Here is a 10,328-nt window from a genome sequence, read left to right as displayed (position 1 = left end):
TCTCCACTTTCTCAGACAATAGATGTGGGTGTTTTTAGACCAGATGGAATCTGTGTGGTACATTGTTAACATGTTTTTTTAAACCTTAAAATCACTTCCCTTGCCCAAGGGCACAAGGTTCATGGTCTTATTATGCTACTACTGTAAACCTGATCTGAGGCCCTAGATGCTGCACATAAGTTACGCTTGTTTTACGACCTGTCTGGAAAAACACCATTAATCACAATTGCATGTTTTCATCCACCTGTTTGTTTTTAAGCTGAAGGTCTTTAACCATCCATCCAACTAAACAGTCCACTGTGGTTTTTAATGCAACCTAATCTCCAAACATGCCTTCATATGAAATTACTTTCATGTCAATATTATATTACATCTCTTTTATTTTTTTTTATTTAACCAGTATAATTCAACACAACAGTTTTGGTGCACCACTTTGTACCAACTGTGTATCACAAAACACATTGGATTACCTGTTGATACATTATAGTCAGTTAATAGTCTGCATTAGTGTTGGATTATGTAAATAAAGGTTGAACAAAAAGCTACAACTGGACTTCTGTTGCTTTATATTGTTTGTATTCTTCGTAAAAGCACTAGAATAAACACAATTTCAAGATTGGTTTTACAGTCTGATCAACATTGTAGAAACAGTAGATACTGTTCCATGTTTGAGGACCAGGACACGGACTTGATGCCAGTCCACTCCAACAGACCTCCTGGAAGAGTTTAGAGATCCAATCTGTGCGAGTAAACACGATCATGGTTGCAAAGCCCCGCTGACGTCTTACTTTTATGTGTCCACATTCAACATATGTTGACGTATGCAATTGTCTTAAGCTCAGTTGAGGAAAACATCAGCATCCTTGAGGACTTCCTCCTTCTGGTAGAAATAGTCTCTGAACCAGGAAATGTGTTCCCTCTTCTGCTGGACTGTCAGGTAGGGGTTCCTGCACAGACCGGCCACCACAAGCTCCATGAAGTGACGCACTGGTCCCTGACGGGGGAAACCCTCCTCTAAGTGTTTCTCTAAGAAGATATGCTCATGGAACGGGACGCTGGTCTCCTCCTCAAGACCTGACACAGAGCAAAAATGTGTGTCAGTGTGGTTTTTGTCCTTCTCTGTACATTTAGCATCAGCATTCACTACTCACCAGCTTCATTGTTTAAAGGATATTGCCACATTTTCCCCTCTTTGGTCCACTGGATCATTTCCTCAAGCCCATTGCGGGGCGTTTGGTTGGTTGACAGAGACAACTGATTAGCAAAGTCCATGTCCCATAGAGTTGGTTGTGCTGAAAATATGAGAGCAGCATTGAGGGCAGATGTCCTGATGAAGTTCAAACCAAAAGCTTTGGCAGTGACAATACATTTGACGGAGACCACCTGCTCTATTGTCAGTACAACAGGACTAAAAAATATCTAGACAAATAACACCACAAATAATCCACTGTCAACAAACATAGCCAATACATCAAAATTCATCGTTACCAAGTGTTGATTCATCTCCATCAGTAGTGGGGGAGAAGATGTTAAGTCTTTTCCCTGAGAACAAGTTCCTCCTAAAAAATAAGGACGCACATTAAAACACATCTCAAAACCTATCGAGTAAAGACCATGATGAAAGTATTTACCTCCTCCGAACACCATCCAGCTCAGCAGTGATTCCTCTGTCGTGCGTATACCCTCGCCCGTCATCATCAAACCGGATTTGATTGGCCGGCCGAGCGTTCTGTCGGTTGGGATTCTTTCCTACTTTCATGTCAGCGATTATTACGCTGAGAAAATGTGTTGGATTTAATATTTATTGCATGTGAATGAGTCTATTTTGCATTACACAGAAATAATCTCATTTAATTATTCAGACCGTAAACATTCATATATTGGAGACATACCACATACCCCAGGTTGCTGACGTCCCCTTTCTTCTGAGCCTCAGTGATGGCCTCGTGCTGCCTCAGCTGCCTGAGGAGCTCAGATTCGGCCTGGCTGTGGTCTGGCAAAGTGGACGCAGCAGCAGACGCAGCTGAAACCAGTTCAGGATCCAGTGTCTCTCTAAAAAAAAACAATCAGGAGAAAAAAATATATATACATCCTCCTTTGATTAGGGTGTAAAGTCAGTAAAAAGTGTACAGGCACAAAATTCAGGTGAAGCAATTAAACCTGCAACAGAATCAATGGCAGCAGTGACCGTGTGTACATCTCATCATGTTGAGACGAAAGTCAACACTTCTTTTCAAATGTTGTAATGCAGCATAGAACTGAAAGAAACATGCATTGGCTTGTTAAATGCAATCTGACGAACAACTTCAAGCCCCGTCTCTCACCTCTGTGATGAAGCCTCTACTGTCGCCTTCTGAAACATACTGATAGTGCTCTCCATCACTGCTGGCTTTGACTTGGGTGTAGACTCATAACTCGACTTCAACTTCAAGTTTTTGAGCTTCCTCTTATTAGTTACTTCCACCTTCATGGCTCCAAGAAGGTCAAGGAGACTCTCTTTCCCACTCTTAGCTGCATCGGTATTCACTTGTTTTGGCGTTGCCACGACCTGCTCAATTTTAACATCCACCTGTTGTTGCATGGTTCTTCCCTCATCCGCCTTTAACAAAACTGGCTCCTCCTCCCTTTGTTCCGCCATCTTGATTTCTTCATCGTCACCTTCAGCTTTCTGTGTAACCAAAGTTGGAGTTTCTGTTGCGTTAGCGTCTTTAACTGCATTTGTGTTTTCATCTTGATTAAGATTGGCAACATTATTTTTCTTTTCGCAGAACCTGACCGGACTTGTGCTGAGGGCTTTGACTCCACCTCCGTTTGCAACCCTGTGTTGAAAGAAGAAAAAAAGAAGCTGACTCAATAATCATATAGGTCTCAGAATAAAAGGAATCACAGGAGTTAGAATGCCAATATTATTACAAACTTTGTGTGTGACAGGGCTTCTTTTTTTAAATTGTGATATTCATGTTGATAATAAAATATTGAAAAATACTGTAGTTAGCAATTGCAGCAATAGACACTTCATTGTTTAACCCGGTGGCTGCTGAGACCATCTTCTCTAGATTCATGTTATTTGTAGTTAACTTCATTTACACGTTACCATGGAATCCTGCCCGCGACCCACCTGAACCGCTTAAAAGAAGTGTCAGTCAAAACGTCCCGCCCCCCCCAACGGCTGTGAATGAAGAGCATTATTACGTTCACGCGTCACGTTGCCTTTCATGTTCACCCATGAACCAAACTCACCTGAAAACCGGGGCGGCCGCGTACCATTTTGCTGACAACACGCACGACTCATGTACACTCACGGAACACGTCCGAGCCGTGAACGCAGTCCGGAATAAAAATCTGTACATGACTGCTTCTTGCAATGTCCTTCCACGCTCCTGACGTTTGTCTCCGTTGCTACACCATAAGATCACCGTCGTAAACTCGGGAGGGTAAAATTGGTTCCGGACACCGGGGTTTGTGCGTTCAAAGGCACAGTACCCTCCCCGGGGGAACTGGCATGTCATTCACTAATAATGTAAGACTACACGTGTGTTGGTTATTTTTGCCGTTTAAAACACATCTCTTAACTGATTTTGCAAAGGAATAACTTTTCGATAGGCGGCAACTCCATCTATGAGGTCCGCAACCATAGTCTCGCGATATCAACACTGGAACGTGACTCAAAATGGCGATGGAACATAAGCGCTAATTCACGGAATGTCCTGGCTGCAATCCGTAAATTAGTTTGTTATTTATATCGAGAAATGGATATTCATAGAGAAGAATTAGCCTTGCGAAATAATTTTTGTTGCAAATCTCAACATTGACTGTTTTTATTCGTGTAAGTCCCCGCTTAAACTCGGAAAAGGAAAGGACAACTTCATACAGGTAAAATGTCAACGGAAGCTAAGTTACTAGCATGCAAGCTAACATATATCACATTAAGCTCACTGTAAGTTGATATTAAACAACATTACAGTCGATAAATGGCTTAAAATCAATTCTGTTTTAATGTTTTATATGAAGTAGTTGCATTTGCATGAATATATCGTAACTTTATATGTGGCTTGAGTGTTGTATGACGCTAGTTGTTATTGCGAGCGGATAGCCCGCTTTCTGTGGCGCTCAGTATGTTTGTTTACACACATGAAGTATAAAAAATGTCAAAAGTTCTTTCTTTGGACTTTGTCATGTTTAATGTAAACACGATACAACATTGAATCAAAGTGGCGGCAATCAGGCATTCTGTCACCGATAAAAGAAATGAGGAAGTAACGTAATCCCGTTCAAACCGATCACGTTATTCAATTGAGGCATTTGTAGTAGATGCTACTGCTTCCGTATAGTCTATGTCTTAGATTTGCACATATTTACACTGTAATAGTTTTCGAAAAGTTGCATAAAGATAATGAACTGCGCTTTAACGTTATGTTTTTACATTTGCGGACATGAGCGCTCTGAGACAGTTATGGCTTTATGTTTGCAGTTGTCTTCATGTTGCATTCAGGTAAACCATGTTAAAGAGCTGTTTGGGAACGTATACATTTGGTCTCATTGGGTCTGGCCATAGAGTCTTCTAGAACTTTCTGTATTGATTTTCCCACCAGCTGAGATATCACAAGGCCTTCGTGTATAAAGCTGAAGAGAAACAGCCGGTTGTTCTGTGCACATTGTCTCACTAGTCTTGGACACCTGTGACTTCTTAAATTATGTGATTGACCTCTTTAAAGGTGTGCACTCCATGTATGAATGCTGTTTTTGATGATGGCCTGCTCAGTGCAGATGTATAGTTGTCACATTAAAAAATATCTGAATGATGATCTGCAATAAGATATGCTTTCTCATATTTACATTGGGGGAATGGTACCAATGACACTCATGTGTATAAAGTGTCTAGAAGTAAACAATAGGCTGCATATAACGTAAGCTATAGTTCAAGGTCTAGATGCTGTGTTTGTAGCTTTTAGTGAACATTCACATTTTTCAAGAACTGAATTGTTTATATCCAAAACATAATGCTTAAAACTAGTGCTTCTTGAATAAGTGAAGTATTTTAGTTTGAATTTGATTGTTTTTATGTGTACATGTGTGGGGTGATATTCACAGACCTGTCTACTTTGTTAGCCATGGCGGAGGAACGTCGGCAGAAGCATAGTTCGGTCTCCCTGCCCACCGAGTCCATGAAGGCAATGGCAGAGTCTGTGGGAGTGGGGCAGTTACAGGAGGAAAGCTGCGCAGCCCTAAGTGAAGAAGTCAGCTACAGAATTAAAGAAATTGCACAGGTAAATCATGGCTGATAGAAGCGGATATTTTGATTGCAGGTCTGTTAAATGCTTGGGTGGACACCACCTGCTTGAATGTCTTTGTCATATTTGATACATACGCTTTATATTTGAATTCTGTTTGGACTCTTTTCTTTCTCCCTTTTTCATAGGATGCCCTCAAATTCATGCATCACGGGAAGAGACGTAAATTAACCACCAGTGATATAGATAATGCTCTCAAACTAAAAAATGTGGAGGTGAGGAAGAACATGAGTACTTGATGGATGCTATTGAAGGAAAGCATGAATTGGGTCCTTTTCTCTGGTTTCTTTTTAACATGTGTGTTCTAAGTAATTCTCTTTTTGTTCTAGCCCTTGTATGGGTTCCAGGCGCAAGAGTTTATCCCTTTTCGCTTTGCAAGTGGAGGTGGAAGAGAGCTTCATTTCTATGAAGAAAAGGAAGTCGACCTCAGTGACATTATTAACACACCGCTCCCCAGAGTTCCACTAGATGTGTCTCTCAAAGGTATGCAGATTATTAGTATTTCATTCATTATACTCCGGGACGTTGTATTGTTTTGTCTGTCAGCTCACACACCTTGCTTGTTTGTTAATCCACAGCCCATTGGTTAAGCATCGAGGGGGTGCAGCCTTCTATTCCAGAAAATCCACCACCAGGTGAGCCTGTTTATATGTTTTTATCTTTTTACAGATGAAAAAATCGACAGGAAAAAAACTTCAAATGAGCTTTCCTTTACTGCATTTCAGCGCCAAAAGAGCAACAAAAGATTGAATCTACAGAGCCCCTCAAAGTCGTCAAACCTGGTCAGGAGGAGGAAGGTTCGATTCAAGGCAAGAACCAGGGGGGAACGGCTGCTGATGGCAAAGGTCAGTCTCTTGTGTTCAACTTTTCCCTGTCCCGCTTTGCTTCCTTCTTCCCTCCCTAATCCTTAATGACTATGTTTACGTCTCTTTCAGGAAAGGAGAAGGGTCTTATACGTTTGAAGCCACGCAGCACTCATGAGCTATCTGTGGAACAGCAGCTTTACTACAAGGAAATTACAGAAGCTTGTGTTGGCTCCTGTGAAGCTAAAAGAGCTGTAAGTCCTGCTTATGTCTGTCCACATATATGGTTTATTTAATGCATGCTGGGTAACAATGTAATTACCCTTTCTTTATGAATATTATTCATTTTGACTAGAAATTACATTGTGGGCTTCAATAATCAACTATAAAGTAACTAAATGGCAACATTTTGCATCCAACAGGAAATTGTTTGTGCAATTACAGAATTTTACTAAAAATGATCAAATAGTAGTTTGAACCTCATTTCCCATGTCACTTATGTTTGATAAATGTTTCTTCTTGTGTCTTTCAGGAAGCATTACAGAGTATTGCTACAGATCCTGGATTGTATCAGATGCTTCCAAGATTCAGCACATTCATTTCGGAAGGAGTGAGCATCTTTTCCATCGTCTCCGAATGTTCCAAAGCAATACTTACGTTGTGAAACCCAAACATATCATTGCACAAAATACTGATTTTATGCTCTTCTTAAAGGTTCGTGTGAATGTGGTGCAAAACAACTTGGCTCTACTGATTTATCTAATGCGGATGGTCAAAGCTCTGATGGACAACCCCACCCTGTATTTGGAGAAATACGTAAGTTTTAATTTAAGGAAATGAATGACTGTATTTTTATTTTAATATTTGCTTTGATTAAACACTTTTGGGTAGGGATGCACGATATTGGATCACGTCACGCTGCGCACGCAAATCCTCGCGCCCTAGGGCATTTAATCTGATATAATCAAGGAAGCAGCAGTCTTTATTTATCGGTTTAATATATTGGCATGTTATCCGTGCACCTCTACTTTTGGGGAGCATTAGTAGTTCCAATTTTGTATTATAAGCTGACTTAAAGCTTGTGTTGGGAGGTTAAATGGCATAATCCCCACCAAGAGTTTCTCACTAAAAACACAAAAGTACAAGATTTTTCAGTTTTAATTCATCACAATAACGTTGCATTTTACCTTGACCCTATACTCATTTTTACTTTTTGGCGCTTAAATGCGTGATAATAAAGTCACCTCAACTGATGTTATCTGTTAACTAACGATGAATGAATTACAATATAATAGGCCTACGTGTCCGTTTACTCAATGTAGCATTATCAGGGATTAGCGACTAAAAAACATTAACGTCAATCTCTCGATCCTGCAACTTTTTACCAAATAGCCTATCGGCCCCTAATCACATTTATTTTTCGCTTGCCCGATTGCACAACTGAATGAGGCATTCTACAGAGTCTACTTGCATGCTTTAAGGGAAAATCTCAACATATACATTTATTCTCATTAATAATAACACATTTTCTGTGTATTTGCAGCTACATGAGCTCATCCCAGCTGTGGTGACGTGTATTGTGAGTAAGCAGCTGTGTTTGCGACCAGATGTTGACAACCACTGGGCTTTACGAGACTTTGCCGCTCGCCTCATGGCCCAAAGTTGCAAAACCTTCAGTACCACGACCAACAACATCCAGTCCCGTATTACCAAGACTTTTACTAAGGTGGGTTGTGTATTTTATTAATACAGTAAGGAGTCAGATATATCCTGACTCAAGGCATGTAATGATGTCTTTTTACATTTTAATGTTTGATTACATACTTTTTTTAAATGAACATCCCTGGCACAAAAAGGGAAAAAAATACCAATGGATAGTTTTGACATAAAACATAAATGTTACTCTATTTGATTTTAACTTTACACCACTGTTTAAAACACTTGATATACTAAACCAGACTGGCATGTTTCCTCAGAGTTGGTTGGATGACAAAACCCAGTGGACGACACGTTATGGATGCATCGCTGGACTTGCTGAACTGGGACCTGATGTGAGTGTGAATCTGTTTTCTTTATATAAGTCTTTTTAATATTTACTCTTTTCAGTTTGCACCAACCGACTTATCTCCCCCCCCCCCCCCCCCCCTCCATCAGGTGATTAAGACGTTGATCCTTCCTCGGCTTACTGTAGAGGGTGCTCGCATCAAAGCAGTGATGGAAGGACCAGTGGTCTCCAATATTGATAAGATAGGAGCTGACCATGTTCAAAGCCTCTTACTGGTAAGAACTTTGTGATTATTATGCATTTAAAAGTAGACGACTTCCCACAGATTAATACATTTGTATCCTCTAATGGTCAGAGCATTTTGTTAAAAAAAATCAGTAATTGTTTCTTACTTTGTATCAGCCCAGTAATTACATTTCATAGATACAAAATGTTGTTTTTTTTGTTGTTGTTTTTTTTTAAAGAAACACTGTGCAAGTGTTATTGCCAAGATCCGACCTCAGCCTGACAACGTGGAGCAGTATCGGACGGACTATGGTTACCTCGGTCCAATGCTTTGCTCTCATGTAATGAAAGCCAGGACTCAAGCAGCACTGCAAGCTCAACAAGTCAACAGAACCACGTTAACAATCACACAGGTACATTTAATACTAATAAATATATGAACTTTAGTGAAGTATAAATTACTTATTATTAGAGGAAGCTGAAAGAATATATATATATATATATCATTATATATAGGTGTAATTAAACCAGCACACAGCTGTTTAATCATGAATGATGAATCCTTCTCCTGTAGCCTCGTCCCACACTCACTGTCTCACAAAGTGGATTAAGTGGGTCGACGGGGTCACGCACTCCCAGCATCATTAAGGTTCCAAGCTCCCTCACCCTGATGTCCCCTCGACCAGGGACCCCATCACAGCCATCTCCCCCGGCAACGAAGTACATCGTCATGGCAACCAGCGCAGGAGCCGCCTCAACTCAGCAGGTACTTTGATTGTGAAAAATCTATTGCATTGTTGAATGTTGCTCTACAGCACCACCATAACCTGAAATCTCCACAGGGAACTTTTGTCTATATTGATGAGATGAAATATAAAAATAAAGCTGCTGCAATAACAATATAAAGATAATAAGTGATGACATTTTATGGCAAAATATATCTAACGTGTTACAATATTAAAACAACAGACAAAAGCACTAATACAAATTATTGAATACAGCTTTGAAACATTTACATGTAATTGGTGTAAAACTTAACAGGTCTCGAATTTTAGGAGATTTACTGAAACCCTTGTTTGTAAAACTCACAACTCTTTCTTCTTTTCTTCCCTCTAGGTCATCACCCTCAGCTCTTCCCAGTCGGCCTCACCAGTCACTAGCACTGTTCCCAGTGCCACTTCGACCCTGCAGCCTTTGGTAAAACTGGAGTCTGGTAGTGGGCCTGGACTAACAGGTTCACGACCCATGCAGAAGTACATAGTTGTATCACTGCCCTCGTCTGCCTCTTCCTCTTTGGAGCCTAAGAGCTCTGTGCTACCAACTTCAGTTTCCTCAAACCCACTAGAAGCAGCGATGAAGCTCGACCGGTCAGAGTCTCCTGGAGCGAGCACACAGTCGCCACACTGAGACTCGTATAGGTAGTTGAGATTTTTACCATGTTGATGCAGCTGAACACACGTTTGTTTGGGCTGAACTTAACTCTGGCCTGGTGTGAAGAGGAATATGAACTCATGACTGATAAAGAGCAAATGGGACTAGACTTTGTAAATATGTTAATGCCCAATGAAAACTGAGGTCTAGCTGTGAGATCTGTAATGTTTCAGCGTATATTCTAATTGATTTCATGTTTCTTTTTTTACTCAAAAATAAATCAGATTTTGTATGATATCCTTTGGTCTGGATGTGTTTTATATCACTGTTAAAGATCAATAGTGTGTACAGTTTGATATCATCAGATTTCACTGCTTATCAAAACCAAATTGCTGAACAGCTCTTTAAACAAACTATTTCCTACCACGTTACTTACTGCACCTACCTTGGTCATCACTGAACACAAGCCAGTTTAAACCACATGAGTGACGTTAAAATGTATGTATTAATATTAAAGTAGCAATCCTGCAGTGTAAAAAGAAAATATATATTACATTTGAAAGCTCTTTTTAGATTTACACATTACGCGATTTGAATCACCAATTCAAATTATTAACAGGGCTGTGCAGGGCA

At 40.2% G+C, this 10,328-nt stretch overlaps 2 protein-coding genes across 4 annotated transcripts; one reads left to right on the top strand and one right to left on the bottom strand.

The window, feature by feature from the left end:
* Positions 1-388: 388 nt before the first annotated feature.
* Positions 389-3,412, bottom strand: mrps31 (mitochondrial ribosomal protein S31). Of its 2 annotated transcripts, XM_084028838.1 has the most exons (8): positions 3,241-3,412; positions 2,777-2,819; positions 2,325-2,668; positions 1,900-2,052; positions 1,632-1,775; positions 1,489-1,559; positions 1,152-1,292; positions 389-1,074 (listed from the first exon to the last, which is right to left on the bottom strand). In XM_084028838.1, the coding sequence occupies exons 1-8, from the start codon at positions 3,348-3,350 to the stop codon at positions 839-841; spliced, it is 1,242 nt and encodes a 413-aa protein (XP_083884964.1). In that variant the 5' UTR covers positions 3,351-3,412; the 3' UTR covers positions 389-838. The 2 variants fall into 2 exon arrangements, with proteins under 2 accessions (XP_083884964.1, XP_083884963.1); XM_084028837.1 differs by having other exon boundaries at positions 2,325-2,819.
* A 253-nt stretch (positions 3,413-3,665) lies between these two features.
* On the top strand, positions 3,666-9,992 carry taf6 (TAF6 RNA polymerase II, TATA box binding protein (TBP)-associated factor). 2 transcript variants are annotated; one of them, XM_084028952.1, is made up of 15 exons: positions 3,666-3,873; positions 5,110-5,267; positions 5,420-5,506; positions 5,621-5,774; positions 5,870-5,926; positions 6,017-6,136; positions 6,227-6,348; positions 6,627-6,704; positions 6,809-6,910; positions 7,638-7,820; positions 8,071-8,145; positions 8,249-8,374; positions 8,564-8,737; positions 8,899-9,090; positions 9,441-9,992. In XM_084028952.1, the coding sequence occupies exons 2-15, from the start codon at positions 5,112-5,114 to the stop codon at positions 9,729-9,731; spliced, it is 1,917 nt and encodes a 638-aa protein (XP_083885078.1). In that variant the 5' UTR covers positions 3,666-3,873; positions 5,110-5,111; the 3' UTR covers positions 9,732-9,992. The 2 variants fall into 2 exon arrangements, with proteins under 2 accessions (XP_083885078.1, XP_083885077.1); XM_084028951.1 differs by having other exon boundaries at positions 5,092-5,267.
* The last annotated feature ends 336 nt before the right edge of the window (positions 9,993-10,328 follow it).

This window comes from Eutrigla gurnardus (genome assembly GCF_963514095.1).
Source record: "Eutrigla gurnardus genome assembly, chromosome: 15".
In the NCBI taxonomy this organism is placed as follows: Eukaryota; Metazoa; Chordata; class Actinopteri; order Perciformes; family Triglidae; genus Eutrigla; species Eutrigla gurnardus.
The sequence above is the reverse complement of the archived record's forward strand: the minus strand, read 5'-3'. Positions and strand labels throughout refer to the sequence as shown.